General features: G+C 62.7%; 3 protein-coding genes and 1 long non-coding RNA gene across 6 annotated transcripts; 1 reads left to right on the forward strand and 3 right to left on the reverse strand.

Annotated features, from left to right (window-relative positions):
• The first annotated feature begins 4,466 nt into the window (after positions 1–4,466).
• Positions 4,467–5,591, forward strand: LOC138686020 (uncharacterized). The gene is made up of 2 exons (XR_011325345.1): positions 4,467–4,691; positions 5,384–5,591. It is a non-coding gene; the product is annotated as an uncharacterized lncRNA (long non-coding RNA).
• Positions 5,592–9,632: 4,041 nt separating this feature from the next.
• On the reverse strand, positions 9,633–11,183 carry HEXIM1 (HEXIM P-TEFb complex subunit 1). The gene has a single exon (XM_069786784.1). The coding sequence runs from the start codon at positions 10,926–10,928 to the stop codon at positions 9,987–9,989; it is 942 nt and encodes a 313-aa protein (XP_069642885.1). The 5' UTR covers positions 10,929–11,183; the 3' UTR covers positions 9,633–9,986.
• Positions 11,184–12,163: 980 nt separating this feature from the next.
• LOC138686228 (proline-rich protein HaeIII subfamily 1-like) lies at positions 12,164–13,225 on the reverse strand. The gene has a single exon (XM_069788325.1). It carries the CDS (start codon positions 13,223–13,225, stop codon positions 12,164–12,166), a length of 1,062 nt encoding a protein of 353 aa, XP_069644426.1.
• On the reverse strand, positions 12,970–21,775 carry ACBD4 (acyl-CoA binding domain containing 4). Of its 3 annotated transcripts, XM_069786785.1 has the most exons (10): positions 21,610–21,775; positions 21,381–21,501; positions 21,215–21,299; positions 21,022–21,142; positions 18,280–18,393; positions 16,959–17,065; positions 16,013–16,163; positions 14,381–14,550; positions 13,932–13,976; positions 12,970–13,584 (listed from the first exon to the last, which is right to left on the reverse strand). In XM_069786785.1, the coding sequence occupies exons 1-10, from the start codon at positions 21,677–21,679 to the stop codon at positions 13,474–13,476; spliced, it is 1,095 nt and encodes a 364-aa protein (XP_069642886.1). In that variant the 5' UTR covers positions 21,680–21,775; the 3' UTR covers positions 12,970–13,473. The 3 variants fall into 3 exon arrangements, with proteins under 3 accessions (XP_069642886.1, XP_069642887.1, XP_069642888.1); XM_069786786.1 differs by lacking the exon at positions 18,280–18,393; XM_069786787.1 differs by lacking the exons at positions 16,013–16,163; positions 16,959–17,065.
• Positions 21,776–23,388: the final 1,613 nt, after the last annotated feature.

A 23,388-nucleotide genomic window follows, 5' to 3' on the forward strand; every position in this document is an offset into this window, starting at 1 on the left:
GTCCGGCGACACCTGGGGGACACAGAGGGACGTGGGGGGGGGGCACACGGGGGACCTGGGGACACAAGGGGGGACACAGAGGATGTGGGGAGCACTCAGGGGACCTGGGGACACACAGGGGGGACACCCAGAGGCCATGAGGACACGTGGGGACTTGGGGTCGGGGGGGGGCCCTAGGGGACACGGGGACACGCGTGGGCCCCAGGGGGGCTGGGCCAGGCACGAGGGGTGCTGCTTGTGGGCGGTGCCGGCTGCGCACGCGCTGTGGGCGGGGCCAAGGGGGGCGGGTCACTAGAGCGGGGCGTGGAGGGTGGGGCGGGGCCAGGACGTTGCGCAACGCAGTGGGCGGGGACAGAACCTAGTTCGCCGTGGTGGGCGGGGCCATGTCCGGCAGTGGGCGGGGCCAGGCTGTGGCACACGTGGCCGGCTCTGGCGCCCCGCTGTGCTCGGGGGGGGTGGGAGCAGCTTGGTACTGGGAGCACTGGGAGTATTGGAAGCGGGGTGGTGGGGAGACGGGTGCTGGAAGCACTGGGAGCTGGGTGCCGGGTGCTGGGACCTGGGTTCGGGGTGCTGGGAGTGATGGGTGCTGGAGAAATGGGTGCAGGGAGTGCTGGGATGCTGGGAACTGGGGTGCTGGATGCTGGGAGCTGGGTGCTGGGCACTGGGATGCTGGGTGCTCAGGTGCTGGAGAGCTGGGTGTTAGTCACTGGGGTGCTGGGAGCTGGGACCTGGGGTTCTAGGACCTGGGTGCTGGGATCTGGGCGTTGGGTGCTGGGCACTGGCTGGCCTGGCTGTGGGAAGTGGGTGGGAAAGCCGTGCCGGTGCTGGGGGATGTTTCACATCAGCTTTGGCTTGAGGAGAGAAATAGAGTAAAGCCAACCGCACAAGGCCACAGCGGGGTTACAGGCTGGGCTTTTGGATGCCCTGGGGACAGCACCAGGAGACCTGAGGGCACCCAAGGGCACCCAAGAGCAGTGTGTAGGCAGAGCATGCAGGCTGTCCTCAGGCAGGGCTTCATGTCCCCACCATGCCACTGGCTCCCACAGCACCCGTTTGCCTGCACCAATACCAGGAGAGGTACATCTGGGAGCTGGCTCTGGGCTTGGGCCCGGGTCTGGGGTTGCGAGGGCTGTCTGCAGACCTTGGTTGCCAGCGTTGGGCTCCCTTCGCTCCACTCCTGCCCCAGCCGCTGAAGGCTTTGCTCAAGCTCGGGCCCGTCTCAACAAGCAGCTCCCTGCCCCATCCAGCCCAGCAGCCGCCCTGCTTCACCTAGGGCAGCGCTATCCCGGGACTACAGCGTGACAAACCCCCCTCCGACTGCAAATCCAGACCCAAAACTGCTCTGGAAGGAGACACCCCCTGCCATGTCCCTGGTTTAAATCCAGCCCACAGCATTTCTCCCCCCTGCAAAGCCTGCCCAGAGGCTGGGGGCAAACCCAGCTAGGTCTGCCATCCCGTGGGAGGCCAGTTCTGCAAGATCAGAGTTGTACAGACAACATCTGGTGTCCCCAAAATATTCCTGAGAGGTGCGGAAAGGGTCGTGGCACCCAGGCTTTTGGGTGCCAGGAAGGGCGGGAGGACCCATGGGTAGCAGATGGGGCGATGTCTGTGCCCAGACCTGGCTGGTCATGCTCAGCTGGACACCCCGGAGCGTGGAGGAGGCTGGAAAACACCCAAATACATGGAAAAAAAAAATCAATCTGGAGCTATAAACCACAAAAACCTCTGGCACCAGCAGCTCGGGGATCAGCCTGTCCCTGCACGGGGTTGATTGCCAAATCCTCCAGCTCCTCCATGCAGCCTTGAGTCCCCAGCACTGCTGGGACCTTGAACCTGTTCCTCCAGCCCAGGGAAAGCAAAGCAGCTCAGGGACAGGACTGACGGCACTTTCATGGTGCGCGGAGCGCCCCGGGGGAGCAGGATTGCCTCCAGATCCTTACAGCAACCCCATGGGCCAAAAAATAATCGCACTTGGTAACCTCAGAGAGCTTCGCCAACACTCCTGCTGTTAAATACGCCATGTATAGCGTGACCAAGGGGCCGGAGCTGGGCACTTGGCTGGTGTGTCTGTGTGGCTCAGCTATGCTGGGACAGCCATGGGCTGAAAGATAAGTTCAATACCCCAGGAGGTGTGGGGGGCTTATCAGCACGCCAGGCTGTTCCCCTGCTCCTGCAAACCCCTCTGTGTCCACGCCTTGCACTCCGCTTGGGGCAACACCAGGCAAGGGAAGGGCAGGAGCAGGCAGGGGTGTCCCACAGCAGACACTCATGACTGAGGGGGCTGTTGTCAGGCTCTGACCCTCTGAAGGCACAAAAACCCGGGAAATGGGACATGCAGGGAGTCAAACCCCATCTGCACTTGCTGGGCACTGTCATGTCCTTGAGTTGTCAATGTCACAGCTACCAAAACCTCGCTCCCAACACAGAAAACCCCCAGAACAGGGGGGTTCCTCTGGCTTGTAGGGATGGGCTGGCACCGGGAGTGCATCCAACTGCTCACCGTGAGCTCAGGGTGTGCCGAAGGGGTGCAAGGAGCAACAACCATCTCTGAGGAGCATCCCGACATCTCCCAGACAGGGAGGGGACAGGGACAAAACACTCTGGAGGAGGCGAGGGGCTGCGCCATAGCCCCTCCTGCTCCCTGGCACCGTGTCAGCCATTGCCACCACCACTGCTGCAGAGCGGGGCAAGCCCAGGCCGCTCGCTGGCTGCTGGCCCTGCCTGCACCTCCCAGCACGGCCTGGCGCTGCCTCCCCGGCACGGTGCCTGTCAGAGACGGGGAGAGTCCCAGAGGGGCTGAGGGCACCCACTCCCATGCCAGAGGTGACGCCGGGGAGCTCCCTCCCCAGGATGTGGCACCAACATCACCAGCCTCCTTCACAGCCCCCCTGGGTCTCTGCAAAAGGGGTGTCTGTCCCCGTCCCCCCCCCATCCCCTGTATCTACAGCAGGGTCATACTGGGAGTCAGAGGGGGAGAGCTGGATCTGTCCCCTTTCTCCCCACCCAAATCCCAAGATTTGGCCCATTTTACACCTCCCCATCCCCTTTTCCATTCACGAATAGCCAGACCATTTCCAGCACCAACCCTCCCTCCAGCTGGAAAATGTTCAGCACAATTAACTCCCACTCATTAAAATCATAAACAACCCAGGGGGCGGGGGGTGTTTGCGATTTTGGGGTTTAGCAGCCCAGAAGAAAAACCTCCTTGTCTTTTTGTAACAGCAGAACTTGATTCAAAAAGCTTCAAGCAGCTGCGCAGGCTGATTTGCTGCATCGTTCTCCCCAAAATCAGAGGGACATGGCCAGGGCCCAGCCTGCCCCACGCTTCCCTCTGAGAAAGGAAAGTCCAAGACATCTGCCTCCGTATGGAGAGCCTTTTTTTTTTTCCTTTATGCAAGATTTGTTGCTTATTTTTTGCCTTTTATGTGTCCTGATCCCCAAAATACACATTATTCCCTTCCATACTTGCAGACTGAAAAAACCATCTGTAACACCCACGGCTCATCCATCAAGGCCGCCTGCGAGGAGCGTTACCAGTGCCAGAGGTGAGAACGGCGGCTTTCAGAAAAATCTGGGGGAGACGCTTTGAAAAGCTCATCGCCTTTGCTCTTTGGGTCGCTCCTCTCCTTGAGATCCAAGATGGAGCCTAAGCTCACCCTGGGAGGAGGTGGCAGAGCTGGAATTGGGCAGAGAGGCAATTCGGGGTGAGAACCGCCACCTCCGGAGTACGCTGAGCTCTCGCCTTGCCGGCCGAAGGGGCCATGGTCCCCACGGGGAGACGTGTCCGGTAATTGCCATCCGTGTCTGCTAATTGTGATCCGTGTCTGCTAATTGCCATCCGGGAACAGTTCTGAAGGAGGAGAGAGGCATTAAAGAGTTAAGCGCCAGACAGCTGAAGCAGAAGACCTGGCCTAGAGCTGGGGTCCCCCCCTTTGGAGCCGGGCACCCCTCATTCGAGCCAGGCACCTTCCTGGAGCCCCCCCAACCCCTCACAGGCCGCTTGAGCAAGGTCTCGGCCCCCTGTGCCACCGCCGAGCCGGGCCGCAGCCAGGGCCGGATTTCAGTGTCTCTATCCCGGCCAATAAACCTCCTCCCCGGAGCCCGACGGGTCCTGACCGCCGAACCGAGGCGCTGCCCCCGCCGAGGGGCTCCGGGGAACCCGGGCAGGGCCCGCAGCGCCCGGCCCCCGCCGCTCTGCAGGACGCCGGGTGGCACCGGGGCCTGCGGGAGCTCGCCCTCGGTACCGGGTCCCCCGCCCCCGCGGCGGCCGCTGGACCGGGACCGGGACCGGGACCGGCCCCCTCCTCAGCCCCCGGGCGGCCCCGCCCCGCCCATCGCCATGGCAACGCGCCGCGCCCGGATGCGGAGCTCTCGGGGTGGGGCCACTCGGCATCATGGGACAGCGAGTCTGCGGCCGCCCTGTGCCAGCCGCCCTGCCGCGGCGGAGGACTACAACCCCCAGAAGGCCGCGCGGCGGAGGCGCGCCCCTCCTCTTCCTCTACGCTCTCGTTTCTATTGGCTCCGCCAAGCCGTCAAGCAGCGGCACGGCGGTACGTGATTGGCGGAAGGGCGGCAGGGCCGAGGCGCCGGCTATGGCGGTCGACCGGCGGCCGCCATTTTGTGTGTGTGGAGGCCGGCTCCGGGCCTCGCTGCCCGCCGCGGAGGCGGGGGTGCGCGGCGCGGCGAGGCCGGTGAGCGGCCGGTGGACCGGCGGGGGGGGCTCCTCCGCGGCGCCGAGCAAGGGAGCGCGGGGCGGCCCGGCCGGGTCTCCCTTTCCCCGGGAGCGGAGCACGGGTTTCCCCGCCGGCCCCGAGGTGGGCGGCGGCGGCGGCGGCGCCGCGCCCGTCACCGGCCGCTCCCCCTGTCAGGGCTCCGGGGACGGGGCGGGGGGGACCCCGTCCACTGCCGGGAGCGCCTCGTCTGCAGCCGGGGGAGGCTCGGACCGGCGCCGGGGCCTCGTCCGGGGTCTGAGTGCGCGGTGGGGCGGGGGGAGGCCGGGCCGGGCCCGGGCTGCGCGGATTTTCACGTCGTGGCTCCGCTGGCAAGCGTCGCCTCGGCTGCGGCCTCACCTGTAATGCTAGGTGTGTGTGGGGGGGTGTTTTTCTAGCAGAACCCGCGTTAAACAGTAGTATTTGAACGTTGTTCGACAGCAGCAGCCCGAGCTCCCTGCAGGGCTGGTTTCTGACGGACCCCCGGTAGGCACAAAGTGGGGAGGAGCAGCGCAGTTTTATATTGAAAGTGAAATTTGGGTTAGGAAACACATTTCCTGGAAGGCTGAAAGCTGCTTGTTGTCTGCCGTGCCATCGCATGACAGCCTTTTAATACACCACGTCCGGGAAAAACATACTCCCTCGAATTTAATCCTTTGTTTCACACATTTCAGCCAAACCACGGCTGGATTCCCGGAGGGGGTTCTCCCTGGCTGGATCCAGTGGATCGCAGTTAATATGGCCTCCCCTCGCCTGCTGCCATCTACCAAGGCAGCAGTTACTGCTGTGGTGCTTGGAGACACTTAAACACAAAAGCGTTTGCCTGTTGCCAGGGCCGAAGGGATAACTTTTCAAGCTGATAATAAACTGGAGTGAACCTTGTCTTTGAGTTACAAATGCCACTCCTCTGGCTGGTGGAAATGAGGGTTGTGGAAATAACCGAGTGGGTTTTTTTTCCCTGTGCAAAGTCAAAGCCCGTTTTTTTAAAAAAAACAAACCAACAACACACCTCTTTTAAAAAAAAAAAAACCAACAACAACAAAACTCAGCACCAGGGAGTTTTTTGAGCTGACAGCAGCCTCTGTGCTCGGTTCCCTGATGAGCAGTGAGGCTGGGGGCAGCTGGTAGCCTGGGTTGAGTTCCTGGCTGTGTTGCAGGCCGAATTTCTTTAAGCGAGTGACTCGGCCACGTTTTCTTCCCTCTGTGAAAGGCAGATAATGCCAGCTCATCCCCTGGTATTAACAGGACTTGGTTTAGATGTAAAACAGTGAGATTTTGGAGGCTTCTGGTATAAGCACGGATTGCACTGTCAAATGTGGACTTTTCCAGTTAAAAACCAGATTATTTTACATTTATGCTCTTGGTGTTCTTTTTTTTGAAGCAGATGCTTTGTTGTTACGACTCTGCTGACAATTTTCAACTCCCACATTGCTTTATTAGGTCCTGAACTCTGAAGCTTCATATTTTTATAAATTGCTGCATTGTAAAGGCTGGGAGGTTTATTGTCGTGTGCGTCTCTGCACGCGCACGACAGCTGAAGATCTCATTTCAAGTTGATTTTGCCAAACTAATCAGGGCTACGCTTCATTCAAGCTGCATGCCTTGGCCCCTACCTGGGTTGTTAGAGGTTTTTTTGTAGGGTGGGAGCAGGAAGGGAGCGAACATGATGGGCCTGATCCTAACAGCCAGGGTTTGGTGTGTTGCAGATGGACCAAAAGCTGCCAGCTTTTCGGTGATGGCCTCGTCGGTGAGCACCGTAAAACCTCTTCCGTGTGCAGGGCTCACTGTGCCGCAGATTGTCCTCTTTTTTTTTTTTTTAACAAAATGCTGCTTACCTTGTGACACAAGAGAATCACCAGGATATCCCAAACAGCTGTGTAAGTATATCCTCAGAATGTAAAGCTAACAAAATTAAATGTAATTAGTGCAAGTTTAGTTGTAGGCAGGACAACAGTGTTATTGTCAGCACCATGTCCCTGCTTTATAAAACCTGGAACATCAAACGGCTGGGTTTAACGGACTTCAGGACCTAATTGCCATGCCAGTGAGTACCAGCAACCTGCTCCTTGAAACTTCTTCAGACCATGAGGGAAGGCAAGCTGCACGTTCTCTTCAGCCGGTGTTAAGGGGCAAGGATTTGGGTTTCACTTCACACCAATGTTGCAGCACTAACGGGTTGTTTAAGATGGACTACTTCCTTTTTTTTTATTTTCTTGCAGCCAGCAGTGTTTTCAGGGAACTGGTCTGTCCGTATGCCGCTTCGCCCTGCATCGAAGAAGAATGGCCATAACCGCTGGTGGGATGTTTTAGTCCCCTTTTCTTTTGTATTAGTGCAATAATTTCTACCTCTCCCTAGGACAGAAATGCAGTCTTTTCCTCAGCAAGTGGGAAACCCTTTAGCCAAGAGGGTCTCTATACGCCCCGTGTTTCTGAGGCTGCTTGCTGCAAAGCTGGCGTCGGTGTTGTCCTCCTGCAGCCAGCAGAGTGGCAGCGAGCCTCTTCCTACTGCTTGGCCCCACAGTCGGGACAAGCAGGAGCTCCGACAGGCAGATTCCTGCAGCCACAGGCTGTGCGCCGAGGCACAGCCCGTTCAGGGAGATCGGAGGGGTGCTGCCGTGCCAGCGGCATTCCTGGGCTCACTGGAGGAGCCGGAATAAAGGCCAGTTGGCTCTAACAACCCAGGAAAGACCAAAGTGTGGCAGCGAGAGGAGGGATGTGCTTCAAAGGTTTGGCAGGCGAGGCTGCCTTGCCCTCCAGGGAGGTACTTGCCCTCAACTAGTTAAGACAGCGCACTGCCTTCTTGTCAGGAGGGACTAATTGCTGCCCTTTGATACCACATCACAGCCAGCTCTGCGGCACCTTTATCTCTGACGATCTCTAAGATTTTATTTGTTCCTCTCAAACAGTTGAGCTGCAGTCGAGCTCGACTCCTCCGGACCAACTCTGAGCCAGGCTCCAGAGCTCACGGGGAGGCTCAGGCAGGCAAGATCTCCCCTCGGCCGGGAAGGCGAAGTGGGGACGAGCTCCCTGTCTGTTACTGATCCACTCAGAGGTTTCAAAGGTCCCCAAATGCCATCGGTCTGCGTCTGCCAGGAGGTTTGGATGCAGGAGCTGGAACGAGCCTATGCTGGGAGACCTGCCATTCTTAAACACCTTCTGAAGTGGGGATCGGAGGTAACCTGGTTCGTATGAAGACTAGTTCTCATTAGAACAGAGCACAGAATAAAGTAGAAAAAGTTGGTGGAGTCAAAGCAGGTTGGAGAGTTGATCGTTATGGTATTTTGTTTTGGGTTCTTTTTTAAAGTTCTATTTGTTAAAGCATTTGCAGATAAATGATTTATTCTTAGGAGTTAAATGTAACAGGTTTGGGTTAAGTAGATGGAGGGCAAACCCTGTGGGTGTGCTAAACTTGGTAACAGCCATCACTGTGTAACAACCACCGTACTACATTTGACTAATCATATTTCCTTGCATTAAGTTTTTCACATTCACCAGGTGCTAAGAACTACATTTCATGGTATTTGTGAAGTGTAGCACCCACCGCCGGAGTTAGTGCCGTCGGACACGCGCCTGCGGTTGTCCTGCCCCAGAAGAAAACGAGAATCACGGGCAGCATGGATACAGAGAGGGAATCACTCATTCGGGGAAATAAATCGCTGGAAAGAAGCGCCCGGGATGAACGAGCAGGACGCAGGGTTCAGCGCTGCTCTTCCCAGCCAGCGAGATCCTGATTAACTCGTTACCTCTCGCCGTGCCTTGCCGCCGGTCTGGCTCGGGGCGGCGCGGCGGTGCCTCCCTCCGCAGCCGCACCGGGCGCTGGCTCTGCCGGATGATGTCATGGCAGAGGGGAAGGGAGCGCGGGTGGCTACTGGGCTCTTGAGTGAGTAGCCCTCGAATAGTTTCCTTTTTTCCTGCCCGTCGATGCCAGCGTACGCCCAAGAGCAGGCTGCTTTTTGCCAGGCTCGTGTTAAAAATCTGGCGTGATCCCTAAAGCCAAGTCCCTTGGCTGCAGCCCCTTTAAACCCCCCGATTCTGTACAAACCCGCCTGCGCTGCCCACCCTGAGCAGAGCAGTGCTGGGGGCACCTTTGTATTCTCCTCCCCCAGATCTCAACCCCTCTATTTTTTTTCATAAAAGGCCATTTTTCCCTCCTGCTGTAGCCTGAGGTGGGGGGTTCCCCCAGCTGATCCCCTGGCTCTCCAGGTACAAGTTTCATTAACGCACACTCCTAGTTCTGAGCCCAGTTGCCATCGATTACACCACAGCACAAACCAGAGCAGACTCTGGCCCCTCCATTACTTTGCCCTTTGAATTTACCTGTTTTCCCTTCAAAAAACCCCACAGCTGCCTGGACCTTCTCCTGCTTTTTTTCTTCTCCTTCCCCCTCTCAGGTACAGCAGCAGGGAAGTAAAAGGTTGAGCTGTCACATTCACCTTCCACTGATCCCTCCTCGTCAGCCATTTCAGAGGCCAAGTGCTGACTACCAAAACTTTTCCCTGGGCTGCTCCAAAACTTTTAAGTTTTTTCCCCTCACTTGTAGCTTAGAAGTATATTTTTAGGCAGTTTTTGCCCAGATCTCAGTTAACTGACCTGGGAGGAAAGAAAGTTAAGTTTAAGCAAGCCTTTAGGCAAAGAAACATACTTTGGCTTAATAGGTTAGAGAGGTGTCAGCAGCATCCATCATGCACATTAAGAGCTGTTATCGCTTTTTCCCAGGTATTTTTAACCATTGCAGCTGATTGAGCAGGCTTAGAATTTAAAATAAGCAGGGAAAAAAAATAACAAAAAGGGTTAAATGAGAAACTACAGCTAGTTTTAATCAGACACCACCATAGACCAGTTATAACATCACAAAAATAACTCAAAATGTATTCCCTTCTGGAATGCCATTCTGAATATCTTCTAGAAATCACACCAAAACCATTACAGTTACAAGTAATTAAATTTATTAGACCTCTATAATTTTTTATAGTCAGTTTTGGCCAATTTACAGCTTTCCTGGGGATCTTTTTTGTTTGTTTTTGTTTAGACACAAAAAAAATAAATCATAAACCAAGTATCACCGACACATCAACCCCCCCCCCCCCCTCGCCCCCTCACAGCCACCTAAAAAAGAGGGGGGGAGGCCTCGGCAGCTCCCGGGCCCCCCGCTCCCCAGCTGCGCTTTCTTCCCGTTAAAAAGGGTCCGCGGCGTCTCTGTACAGATGTATAGAATGTTACACCCCACCACTGTAAAAAGCACCCCCCCCGTACCCCCCGCCCCCCCACCCCCCAGCGTCACTCCCCCAGCTTGCAGGGGCCTTTCTCCTGCCGGGGCAGGTCCTTCTCCTTCAGCAGCTGCAGGTTCTCCGCTCGCAACCTGTCCACCTCCAGCTCCAGCTGCCGCAGCCGCGCCGTCTCCGCCGTCTCCCCGCCGTGTTTTTTGCTCTCCATCCTCAGCCGGTTGTTCTCCTCCTCCATGCGGGAGAGGCACTTCTCCAGCTCCAGGTACTCCTTCACCAGCTCCTGCTTGCTCATGTTCTGCAGGCTCTCCACATGGTACCGCTCGTAGGTCTCCGAGAAGTCCCTCTGCAGAAACTCGCTGCCGTCCCCCCCCATCCCGTCGCTGCCCCCGTCCTCCTCCGCCGCCTCCTCCAGGAAATCCTCCTCGCTCGTGTCGTCCGACTTGGCGGCCGCTCGCCGCGGGTACAGCCCGGTTTTCAGGTCGGGCTCCTCCTGGTCGTGGTCCTCCATCAGGAACTGCGTGGTGTTGTAGGGAGCCACCGGCTGCCCCTTGGCGAACATCTCGGCGCGCAGCCGGGAGGCGCGGAGGCTCTGCCGCTCGTCGAACTGCTGCTTCTCCTCCCAGCTCAGCTTCGAGTAGGGCTTCCAGCGCCGCTTCTTCTTCGACGGCCGCCGGCGGTGCTTCTTCTTCACCGGCCACTCCTCGGTGCGACCCACGGACGACCGGTACCGCGGGCCCAGGCCGGGACGCGCCGCTCCGCCCGCCGCCGGCCGCCCCTCGGCGCCGCCCGCGCCCTCCGCCGCCTCCTCCGCCCCGGGGGGCGGCAGCCGACCGGCCTCCCCGTCCGCCGCCGGCGCGTCGCCGCGCTCGGGCTCCGGCTGCGGCTCGGGCTCCGGCTGGGGCTCCGCTTCGCGCTGGGGCTCCGGCCGGGGCTCCGCTTCGCGCTGGGGCTCCGGCCCCGGCTCCGGCTCGGCGGCCGCCGCCGCGTCGGCCATGGCTCTCGGCTCCGCTCCCTCGGGGACGGGAGCTACCCGCGCCGCATGGGGCCGCCGCCGACCCTCGGCCCCCCCCACCCCCGCCCCTTACGCCCCCACCCCCCCCTCAGGCCGCCCGGGCCATGGCTCGGGGCCGAGGCCCCGGGGGGGGTCGTCACCGCCGCCGGTCGCCGAGGGGTTAACGCCGCCGGGCCCGCCCCCCCGCGCGCATGGCACGCGCCGCCGCCGCCTCCTCCTCCTCCCCCCTAGCCGCACCCCTCCCCGCGCCTCCACCCGCCGCCGCCGCCGCCTGCTCCCGACTGCCGCTCCCCGCCCGCTCCCCCGCCTTATGTACCCCCGCGCGCCCCGCCCCGCCCCGCGCAGGCGCGCTGCCCGCCCCGCCCCGCGGCACGCCGGGACCCGCAGAGCCCCGCCCCCGCCGCCGCTCCGCCGCGCGCCCGCCGCCGCCACTACGGCTCCCCGCGCGCGGGCGCTGCCGGCCCGCGGCCCAATCGGCGGGCGCGGAGGGCGGGCCTGCCCGCCGGGCACCGCCCCCTGGCCGCCGCGAGGGGAGGGGAGGGGAGCCGCGATTGGCGGCGCCGGACGCCACTCGCGCGCGGCGGCGCCAATCCGGAGGGGAGGGGCGGGGCCGGGCCGTACCACGAGCGGAGGGGCGCCCCCGTGCGCGGGGCCGCGCGCGCCTCGCGACCTTCAGGGCCGCGCCGAGGGCAGCGCCCCCGCCTCCCCCTCCCCCGCGGCAAGCTCGTGGGGCGGCCCGAAAGGAGTCCCCGCGCCGCGGAGGGGTCGCCGGGCGGTGCCGCGGCTCCTCCGCCCCGGCCGCGGCCCGGCCCTTGGCCGGTGGGGCTGTAACGGGCCGGGCGGCGGGGAGGGCCGGCCCGGGGCGGGGGGGGGGGGCTGAGGGGGAGGCCTAGGGGGGGAGGGGGCGGGCGGAGGAATCCCGGAGCCGCGCTGGGTGCGGCGGTGCTGCTGACGCGCGGAGGAAGATGTAAACAAACCTGAGCGGAAAGAAGTCCCTCCTTAAAGGCACCGCGTCCTTTTTTTCAGGGGCGGCGCGGAGCTGCGCTCCCGGACGCCTGGGTCCACCCGCGTCCGCGCTGGGGGGGGGGGGGTTGAGGGGGGAGGAGAAGTGGGGGGCAGGGCGGCCCGCGGCCTGGTCCTGGTCCTGCCACCCCCACAGTGGCGCTGTGCCCCCCCGCCACGGTCCCTGGGGCCCCACGGCCGGGGGCGGGGCTGAGCTATGGGGGGAGCCATGGGGGGGGCAGCCCCTGGGGACCCACAGCCTTGAGGGGGGCTACGGGGATCCGTGGCTGGGGGGGCCATGGGGGGACCAACGGCTGCGGGGGGGGGGGGGCCATCGGGGGGCTCCCCTGTGGGACACGCGACCTGGGGACCCAGGGAGGGGGTGGGTCAGTCCACGGGGGATCCGTGGCCAAGGGGGTGGGGGACAGGCCGCCGGGGGGGGCTGTGTCACCCGCTGTGGCAGCAGCACGGGGGCGGGGGGCCCGGCCCTGCCCAGCCCCCCCCCCCGGTCCGACGGGGGCGGGAGGGCCTGGGGGAAGCGGCCGCCGGGGACCCCCGGGGTGGCACCGCCGGGGCGAGGGGGGGGGGGGGGTCCCCGACAACCACCCCCCGGGGGGGGCAGGAGGCCGCCGCCTGCCCCGTCCAGAAGCGCGGCCCGGCGGGGTGGGCCGGGCGGAGGGTCCCCCCGGTGACAGCCACCGCCGGCCGGTCACCCGAAGCGGGACGGGAGGTGCTGGCAGCGGCCCGGCGGCACCAGAGGCCTCGGCCTGCGGGATCCCACCTGCGCCGGGAGCCGCCCCCACCCGCGGTGGCACTGGTGACAACGTGGGGACGGGGACCGGCGTGGGAGGAGTGGTTGGGGTCTGGGGACAGGGCCCCCCCCCCCGCTGCACCGGGGGGGGCAGGGACGGGCAGCTGCCACCTCTGCCCGCTGCGGGGACAGCGGGGTGGCCAGGCCGGAGCGGGGTGACCCTGGTGACGGCTGTCCCCTCCCCGCGGCAGGGCGGCAGGCAGCCCGGGCTGGACTGAAAAGGCAACTTTAATTCAGGCAGGTTCAGACGTTCAAGCACTTCATGGAACTGGACTCTGGGGACAGGGACGGTGGCTGCGTCGTCACCCCCCCCCCCCCCCCCCAACCCGCCCAGCACCGGGGCGGCAGTGCCGGCGGGCAACCGGTCCGTCTGTGCGCGGTAGCGAGGGGATCCCCCGGGATCCCGTTTGAGGCACTGGGGCGATCCCACGCCCCGCTCCCCGTGGACGGCCGGTCCCTTTGACATCCCGGCGGTGCTGGCGAGACCCTGAGAGTGACGGTGGCTCTCGGCGGCGCGCGGTGGCTCCCCTTCCCTCGGGGTTGGGGTCCCGGCCTGCAGGAGACCCCGTGGCTGGGTGAGGCCATTCCCTCGTCGATCCCGTGGTGCTTCCCCAGCTCGTGCTAAGCAGGATGGGGAAGGAGGGGTGGTGGTGGCCCGGCGGGGCTGCCCTGCGCCCCGTCTCGGGGCCGGCGGTGGCAGCAGGGACACGGCGGTCACCTCTTCCTGCCCTGCCAGCGGCGCAGCAGCCACTGGGTGATGAAGGGCCAGGTGACGAGGAAGAGCAGAGTGCGTGGGGAGACGGGCAGGGGCCACAGGGACGTTGCCTGGGGAAGGGAGAGAGAGAGGGGCAGCGTGGGGAGGGGGACAAAGGTGTCGCCGGTGTGACCAAACATCCCCCCCAGCCCTCCGCTGAAAGGCAGGCGGCAGCAGGCCACTGTCACATCCGTCATCCTGTGGAGATCTTGCATCAACACCGTCGTCCTTGGTGCCCAGATGCTGGGGACGTGCCAGGGATGTCACCTGCTTCCCAGCTGAAGGACCTTTCCCTGACCTGCCCCCCTCCACGCTGCATCTCCAGGCCCCCAGGGGCCATCAGGCAGCCAGGCCCCTTGGAGCAGGCAGCGTGGGGCAGCATGGCCACCACCCAGCGCCGCCCCCACCTCCAACTCACCTTCGGGGCAAACGGCTGTCCAGGGTCGGTCCCAGCTGCATCCCCCTGCAAGACAAGAGAGGGTTTGGGGTGCAGGCGGGGCTGGGCACCTCCCCCTTCCAGCCCCCACATCCCCATCAGAGGGAGGGAACAGGGAGAAGCGAGCCCACTTAGGGCTCCTGCAAGGGATCCGGACACTGCAGCCAGGCTGGGACCCCAGGGGCAATGGGAATGACGGGGGCAGCGGCTCCCTGCCTGCACCTCGGGGCAGATCAGAGCAGCACCAGCCTCCGCCCTGCCAGGATATGTCACCAAACCCTGAGGTCTCTCTGCACCTGGGCCACCCCAGGCTGCTTGTTTGCAGGGACCGGAGCCAAGCCCTGCCGGCTTGGGCTACACCAAATCGGGGAATCACAACCCTGCCAGCCAGCGTCAGCGCGCAGTGGCTCCCTGCGTGGCACGGCACGTACCTGCGCGGAGGCGAGCGTCTCCAGCTTGCTCAGGCGCTCCAACACTCGACGCATGTCATCCTGCAGGGCTCGGACGGTGCTGGCCACACGGGCATCCAGCTCTGCCGGCAGCCCCAGGGTGAGCTTGGGGGCGCTCCCGGCGTCCCGCTCTCCTCCAGCGAGGTGGAGATCTGTGGGGCACAAAGATGGGCACTGCTCAGAGGTGGCGGGGCAGGCACACAGCACACGTGGCAGTGCTGCTTGGATCAGGCAGGGCACGCTGAGCATGGCCTCACGCTCCCCGAGGACCCCCAGGGCTGGCATGGCTCGCTCTCTACGCTGTCGCCCAACGGCCAGCAATGGATCTCCTCAGGTGCCTGCACCGCACCGTGGGCTGCCCACGCGCTGCTGGCTCTGCCTGCACTGCAGCTGCTCCAGGCAGAGGTGGGAGCTCCCAGCCCAGCCTGGCGGCCCACATCCCCCTCCACCAGCCGGCACCGGGCCTGTCCCCGGGGACACGGACCACCATGTCCCCCAAGCGCAGTGGTGCTGGCAGTGGGGGACCTCCGGCCCACCAATGCAGCAGTGCACGTGGGTCACCTCCCTTCACCTGGTGAAGGCGGGATGCTGAACACCAGGCAGGATGCCTTGCCTGCGCAGCTGCCTCCCCGCCAGGCCCTTGGGCTCAGCGAAGGCCCCAAACCAGCCTGCCAGCAGCCCGGCAAACACCCAGATAATCCGCCCTGCGAGCGGGAGGCAGGCAGGGGCTTGCTGCCAGGCCCTGTGCACGCCGGCACCCCAGGGGACAGCCCAGCCCGGCTTTATCGGCCTCGTTACAAGTTAACTCCCAAGGTCAAGCAGCCCAGGATGGTTTGCAGAAACGTCAACGGGGGGAAGATAAGGGTGAGACTGGTGGGCTGTACCCAGGTGAGGCGGCAGCAGCACACCTGCTCTCCCATGGGTGAGAGTGGCGATGCCACCCTGGAACAGAAAGCCCCCCAGGACGTGTCTGGGGAGAGTCGCAGAGGTTGGCAGGAGGCTCCTTGTCCCCGCTCTGCAGCGGCGCAGCTCGGGGCCTGGTTGTCCCCAAACACCGGCGGCAGCAGCGGGTGGTGTTAAGCGAGTGGTACCGCAGGAACAGGGCGTCCCTGGGACCCACACCTCCAGGGACACGGCCCAGCTTCACCCGCTCCCCTCCCGAGGAGAGCTCACCCCCCACCCAGCACCACCCACATCCAAAGGCACCGGGCAGAGATGTGCGCAGCAGGGACCATTGGCAGGAGCTGGGCACAGGCAGCCGGGGACCTGCACGCCCCACCCAGCTGCTGGAGAGGAGCCAGCAGAGCGTCCTCCAAATTTAGGCAATTTAGCAGCGTTGCGAGAAACAGGCAACACAGGGGATGTGTCGTGGAGGGGTAAAGACACCAAACTGATTGGGGACCAAGGGGTGAAGAGAGGGGACGCTCAGGACTTCTTGTGGCTACTGAACGATCCCCCCCCCATGGGTGCTGGAGCCAAACTGTTCCCTGTTGGTGGTCACAGACCCTCACCTCTCCACTCAGCCCCTGCACAACGCCCGACATCCAGCCCTGCTTGCCGGGAGGTGGGGAGGGAGCAGCGGGAAGGCGCGCAGGAGCCAAACGCTGCACCCACCTCTCTCAGAGCCAGGGGCTGCGACGCCAGCGCTGCTCCTCCCCTCTAGTCTTCTTCCTTCACCCCGCTCTCCCTGCCCAGCGCCTCGGGGCGTTGGGGGCTCAGGCCCGGCCTGGACGCCATTCGGGGAGAGACCCAGCGGCTGCCCAGCCTGCGCGAGGGGAGAGAAGAAGGGCCCTGAGACCCCCACTCCCCTACCCAGGGGCTGCGGGGTGACAGCAGGTGATGCCAGGGCAGCGGTGGCGTCTCTCCCCCTACCCCCTGGTGGCATTTTTGCTGGTGGAGGGTGCACAGGGCTGAGCGAAGCCAAATCACACCGGCAACACCAGTCAGCACCCAGTCTGGGAGGCGACAGAGCTCTAGAACCTCAGAGGGAAGCAAGGTGCCCAGGCTCGAGATGGCGAAAGAGCTCCAGGAAGAACCCAGGCAGCCGGGCGGCTTCCTCCCTCCTGCCCACCGGATCCGCCAAGCCTCGCCATAGCACCTCAAGTGCCAAGCGCTGCTGGTGGCAGCCGAGTTGCCCGATAGCAGGGAGCAGAGAGCGAGTGGCAGGGGTGCAAGTGAGGTGCCCGCACCAGCCCCGCTTGGGGCTACCAGCCTTGCTCAGCCCTGGCAGCCCACCAGTGCCCCACTGGAGCCGCACCGCAGGAATGAGGTGGGCCACGGGTGGTACCGGGGTGCATCACAGGCTCCTCAGCCTCCCCTCGGTGACGGGGACCAGGCTCCAAGAGGGACACAAAACACAGAGGGGTGCATCCAGGTGGCCCCATAGGTTCTGGGAGTCTCACCAGGCTCCCAGGATGGCAGTGCCGTGGTGGCGTGTGGAGCTGGGGGAGCTGACAATACGGAGAGATCTGCCTGTACAGTGCGGGCAGGGCAGGGCTGGCAGCAGACAAAGCCTCTGCCGCGTGCGGCAGGACTCCAGTGCTTCCCAGTCCTCCGTTACCTGCTCAGGCTCCATCTGCTCCAGGGTATCGCAGTACACGTCCCCCTCGGAGTCACTGGTCACCTGGCTACCCTCAAGCGCCTCGGTGGCAGGAGCCAGCCCACCTCCTGGAAGGGAAGCACACAGCTCAGCCACGGGCAGCGCCGGCAGGGCAGAGAGGCATTCCAGCAGTGTCTGGAGGGCAGCAGAAGCTCAGCACAGCCGCAAGGCAACAGGTCCGCAAGCATGCAAGAAGGCAGCATCTGCATGCATGGGGCGAGCCAGAAGGAAACCGAGGCACAGAGGGGGAAGGAACAGGCTGTTACTAGCACCCGGATTGTGGCCGTGAATCCAAGGACCAAATTCCCCCTTCTCCTGCCCACAGTGTTGCAGAGCCCTGCTCACAGGCCGGCATGCCCTGACGCAGTGCCATTTTAGGGGGGGGTTTATCTGCCCATGTGCAGCTCCCACCTAGGGAGAGGGCTGCCAGGGCAGCCAGCCGAAACCCCAGCACAGTGGGGAGCCTCTCCAGCAGGATCCACGGCCCTGGCTCTGCTGGCAGTGAGCAGGTACCATTCACACAAGACCAACTGCCACCGGGGTGGCAGTGCGCCCGCTGTGCAGGCAGGGACGCTGCCCAGCTCCCTGCGTGCTGCCAGCCTGGGCACACTCGGATGGGCACAGCCTGGATGCAGGCAGCTTGCTTGGTGACTGTATATGCTCCTCAGGGGAGGGCCAGGCCAGCGGCGGGAGGATCGCCTCCCTGGAGCACCCTACCCAACCCAGGGCTCAGCGAGAGGCCCCCCGGGCTGGGAGAGCTGCCTGTGCCCTTGAGGGAGGCACACTGCCGTGGGTAGGTGAGCATATGAGGGGCCGTACAAGAAAAGCCAGGCCCAAGGCGTTAGCCACAGCACAGGCAGGGAGGGCCTGGGCTAGGCACCATGGCTCCCAGTGCGTGGAAGGGGTGGGCTTGGCTCGAGCTGAGGGAGATCATCCCCTCCCGGAACATGAACCTTCCAGGGCGGTGTTTTCCCAGTCCACAGGGAAACACCCTTGCCTTCTCCCTGCTGTTTAGCAGAATCAGGCCCCTTTGCACAGGTAAGAGCAACGCAGGGTCGAACCAACACACCCAGGGTTACCCTGGCATCGAGAATGGCGCCGAGAGCTGGACCCATAAAAAGCTCCAGCTTGCCGTGACTCAGGCAACGCCTGAAAGAGCGGCAGGATTGGACCAGAGGTGCCTGAAGCCAACAACTGTGTGGGCGGATGGAGGCCCAGCCCTGTCACTGGTGACTCCTCTGTGGGGTCTCTGCCGGCTGCTGGCCACACCAGGGAGACCAACCTGGCACGTTCTGCCCATTCCGCTGCTCCCCAGGCAGGGCGTCTTCCGGGCGCTCCATAGCTGGGCTGCTTGCTGGGACGTCCTGGCTGGTGTTGGCCATCTGCTCCTGACTGCCTGCACAGAGGGGAAGGGGCAGAGGAGAATTAAAGCGTTGTGGGTGATCCTTGCAGCGCAGGCTCTCTGTGGGCTGGGCTCAGTGCTGCTTTCCTGCCAGCATGGCTAGGGGACATGCAGAAGTGGGGCCACCTTCCTGCCAGGCAGGCCAGCAGCCTCCAGACATGCGCAGCGGCTGGCAGAGATGGAGAGGGGCCATCTCCGTTTGCCGGCAGCCCAGGAATCAACGCAAACTCTACCCCGTGCAGACCATCTTGCTCACCCAGGGGTGGCAGGGGACTCCCCGTCCCCCCAGCCGCTGCGGCAGGAGGCAGAGGGATCAACACTGGCCAATAGCTGGGAAGACACCAACGGGTGACAGCCACCATCCCCTAGCAGGGCACAGGGTGCACCAGCAATAATGAACAGAGCCCAACACAAGAAGTGTTGGCTGGGGAGAGCCTTGTCTAGGCACTGCACACTGCCATCGCCTGCAAGGGCTTTCAGCAGGCAGCAGCACCCCAGAGAAGGCCTGAGACAGCTGCCTGCCCAGGGATCCAGCCCTCCCCACTGCCCCGCGGAGCCCACGGGGTTAAGCCCAGCCACGTTTCCAGCAGCCCCCAGGACTTTGCTCCCTGCTTCTGGCCAGGCAGGTATGTGGCAACGCTGCCCTGCCTGCGCCTCGCCTGCACATCTCCACCATTCCCAACCTGCCTTTGCCATGACAGCAGACCCATGGCCGTGGGACACCCCCCCCCCCGAAGCCCAGCCCAGATGACTGAATCCCCTGAGGGGACAAGAGCAGCCCACACCCCACACAGGAGTTAGCGCCAGGGCTGCTCTGCTCGAGGACTGTCACCGTTCCCAAATCTCTCCTCCGTGTGTGTGCTGTGACCCACAGGGGTGGGTGGGTACAGGCAGGGTCCTGTCACCTCACACATCACCATGCCAGGGCAAGCTTGGCTTCAACACCGGCCCCTCCAGTGCCCATGGGGCTGGCAGAGCAGCACCGGGCCTGTGTGTCAGGGCTTAATTGTTGATTCCCAATTGCTTCAGTGTCTTGGCCTATGTCTACAAGATACCAGTGAAAGCTCCACTGACTGGAGATCCATTGGGACCCTGAACCATTCATGATTTGGGTTCCATGTACCACTTCACGGTGTGTAGACTTGGTCAAGAAATAAAACCAAACCTGCCCAGACTCTGCCCACGCAGCACCTCTGTCCCCCTGCCTGCCACGCTCCACTCTCACCCGCCGCAGCATCTGAAATCACCTCTCTGGATTATCGGTAACAAAAGCTGCAATTGCACAAAATCTGAAGGTGGGTCTGAGAACCTTTAACACAAATGACTCAACAGCTTAAGAAGTTCAGTGGTTTAAACCACCGTTTCAGGCACCTCAGGCTCATTTGCTCCACAGATGCTGCCAGGTTTAGATTTAAGTGACAGCATCATTTATAAGTGACACTAGTGCAGGAGGACACTCCCAAGTGGGTAATGACCAGGAATTTAGACCCAGATTTTACATTCCAGAGAAAAATCAAATCTATTTGCCTTTTAAAGGGATTCAGCATCAAAATGGAGAACAAAAGCGCCTGGGTACCACAGGAAGGAGCAGCCATCCTGAGGCCAAGCCTTACAGGCAAGGCGTTTTCAGCATCCTTGTTGGAAGCAGGGGGTGACAGCAGCTATCAGACACAGGACAGATGCCTGGGGACAGTTGGGGAGTGAGTCTATTTGTCAATGCTCTTCCAACATTAGCAAAGCACTGATAGTTTACACACCCGCTGTGAATATACCCTGAAAGCTCATCTGCTGCTGAGCTTATCTACTGGAGATGCGGCACAGCCAAACCTCCAGATGTGCAGCTGGCAGGTTTGCTCCACAGTAGCTGACACCTTTCTGAACCACCACGTCCAGCCCCTCACTCCCTCAGATGCTTCTCACAAGTCAGACACACTGAGGACTGCCCTGCTCCAGGGGTGGGACGGGTCCCCAGCCACCTCCCAGCATGAGGCAGCAGCCACAGGCATGGAAAAGGCTGGGAAGGACTCTTCTCTAGCACAAGGCGGTCTCAGTAATCCTGTTTCTCAACCCCAGTTTCTCCACATCCACTCCACTGCAAAAGCTGGCTGGCCTATCCAGATGTTTACATCAGATGACCCAGACTCTCTGTACACAGCCTGCCTTGCCCGGAGGTGGACCGGCGCCAAGAGAAAGCACAGCCTCCCTGCCGCAACACTCCACGGGAGCTGATCCCTGCTCTACCGTGTACAGGGATTTGGGCCAAGGGGCATTTGGAAGCCAAATCTCAAGTTCTCGCCTCAAAGTTTTGTGAAGAGAAAGCCCAGACTGAAGAGACAGCTGCTTCACTTGAAGACACACTGGTTTGGTGGTGCCCAAACAAGCACCTCTGCAGCAGCTGCACCATGGCAGGGGAGTTGGATGGGAGGTGGTGCGTCCATCCTGTCCCCCCCTCAGGGAGCAGCAGAAGGATGTGCCCTGGGGAAGAGCAGAGCCCAGAGGTGATGGTGGTACCGGTGCAGAAGCAAGCAGGGAACAGCAGAAGTGATGTGCCAAGAGAGAAGAGTGTGGCACAGAGGTGAGGGATGTGCTGGGCACGAGCAGGGCGCAGCGGCTCCCACTCACCCCCTTTCCTCTTGAAGAAGGCCTCAGGGGGCCGGGGCATGTCACGGATCACCTCGTAGAGCGGCTCGAAGTACCCGAACATCTCCTCCGTCGTCTCATCCATGGGCACCGTGTCAATGATCTGGGGAGGGGCGCAGCTCACGATGGGCACCACCGAGCGCCCGACCCCAGCCGCTCTCCCCCTCCCCGTTACCTTTTGGGCCACCTTCTTCATCTCAGCCACATACGCTGCCATCGCCTCCTCCTTGGACATCCTCCCCAGGCTGTGCCAGGCATCCCTGCGGGCGACAGCGGCCGTGAGGTGGGAAGGAGTGGGGTGAACCGGTCCCGAAGTGGGCAAACCCCCCCGGGGACCTTACCACTTGTACCGGCCGATGGGGTCCCAGAAGCCGGGCCTTGGGCCTTGGCAGCGCCCCGCCGTCGCCTGCTTGTAGTAGCTGTAGAAACGCAGCATCTCCTCATAGGAGGGCCGGTACGAACCTGCGACGCGACACGGCCTCAGCGGAGCCGGGAGCGGGGCCGGGGCGCTGCGGCCGCGGCCGCCGCCGCGGCCGCAGCACCCCGGGCCCATTCCCGGCCCCTACTCACCGCTCCGGGGCAGCCCTTGGATAACCTGAACGGCGGCGCGGAACTGCGCCCCGCAACCCGCCTCCTCCATGGCGCCGGCACCGGCCCCGACACCGACACCGACACCGGCCCCCGTGCGTCCCTCCCTGAGGGGAGAGCGCAGGGACCAATCAGCGCCGGCCTTCCATCGGCCCCTCCCCGCCGCTCCCAATCAGCGCGCCGCTTCGGAAACGGGCCTCCCTGCCCCTTTCCCGCCCCCCCCCCGCGCTCCCGACGCGCCGCATCCAATGGTGAGGCGCGGCGCGCGCGCCCCCTGCTGGTTGAACGGAGAACGTGCCGCAGCCCAGCGGCGCGAGGGGCGGTCCCGCCGCAGCGCCCCCTTGCGGGCTGCGGGCGGAACGGCAGCGCGCGGGGACCCGCCACGGGGCGGCCGGTGCACCGGGAGGGAGTGACGTGTGCTCCGGGAGAGTGACGTATCTGCACCGCGACAGTGACGTGAGCTCCGGGGGAGTGACGTGTGCTCCGGGAGAGTGGCATCTCCTCCAGGACAGTGCACCGGCAGAGGGACCTGTGCACCGAGATGGTCATATGTGCACCGGGATGGTCATATGTGCACCGGGAGAGTGCACCAGAACAGTGCACCAGAACACTGACCTGTGCTCTGCGACAGTGCACCGGGAGAGGGATCTGAGCCCTGGGACACTGACCTGTGCACCGGGAGAGTGAGCCTGTGCACTGGGACAGTGACCTGTGCCCCGGTACAGTCATATGTGCACCAGGACAGTGCACTGGGACAGTGACCTGTGCACCTGGACAGTGACCTGTGCACCGGGACAGTGACCTGTGCACCAGGGAAGTCACCTGTGCACTGGGACAGTGCACCGGGACAGCCACGTGTGCACCAGGACAGTGACCTTTGCACTGGCAGAGTGAGCCTGTGCACCGGAACAGTGACCTGTGCACCAGGACAGTGCACTGGGACAATGACCTGTGCACCGGGACTGTGACCTCTGTGCCAGGAGAGTGACCTGTGCACCGGGAGAGTGACCTGTGCACCAGGACATTGCACCAGGAGAGTGACCTGTGCACTGGGTGAGTGATATGTGCACCATGACAGTGCACCAGGAGAGTGACATGTGTACCCGGACAGTGACCTGTGCACCGGTACAGTCATATGTGCACCAGGACAGTGCACCGGAACAGTCACCTGCGCACCAGGACTGTGACCTGTGCATCGGAAGAGTGAGCCTGTGCACCAGAACGATGCACCGGGACAGTGACCTGTGCACCGGGACAGTGCACTGGGACAGTGCAACAGGGCAGGGCTCCAGTGCACCGGGACAGTGCACTGGGACAGTGCAACAGGGCAGGGCTCCAGTGCACCAGGACAGTGCCAGGACAGTGCTGCAAAGCACCTGGACAGTGCACCAGAGCAGTGCTCAAGTGCATTGGGAAAGTGCACAGGGATGGTGCACCAGGACAGTGCAATGGGACAGTGCACTGGGCAGTGCATCGGGACAGTGCTCCACTGAGACAGTGAACCTGTGCACCGGGATGGTGCTCCAGGGCAATGCACCAGGACTTTGCACAGGGACAGTGCACCAGTACACTGGGACAGTGCACTGGGATAGTGCTCCAGTGCACCCAGTCAGTGCAGTGAGACAGTGCACCAGTGAACCACTGCACTGGGCCATGCTCCGGGGCAGTGCAATGGGACAGTGCTCCAGTGCACCAGGGCAGTGCACAGATATAGTGCGCGAGATAGTGCTCTGGTGCAATGCACCAAGACAGTGCCCCACC

Source organism: Haliaeetus albicilla, chromosome 7 (genome assembly GCF_947461875.1).
Source record: "Haliaeetus albicilla chromosome 7, bHalAlb1.1, whole genome shotgun sequence".
Classification (NCBI taxonomy): domain Eukaryota; kingdom Metazoa; phylum Chordata; class Aves; order Accipitriformes; family Accipitridae; genus Haliaeetus; species Haliaeetus albicilla.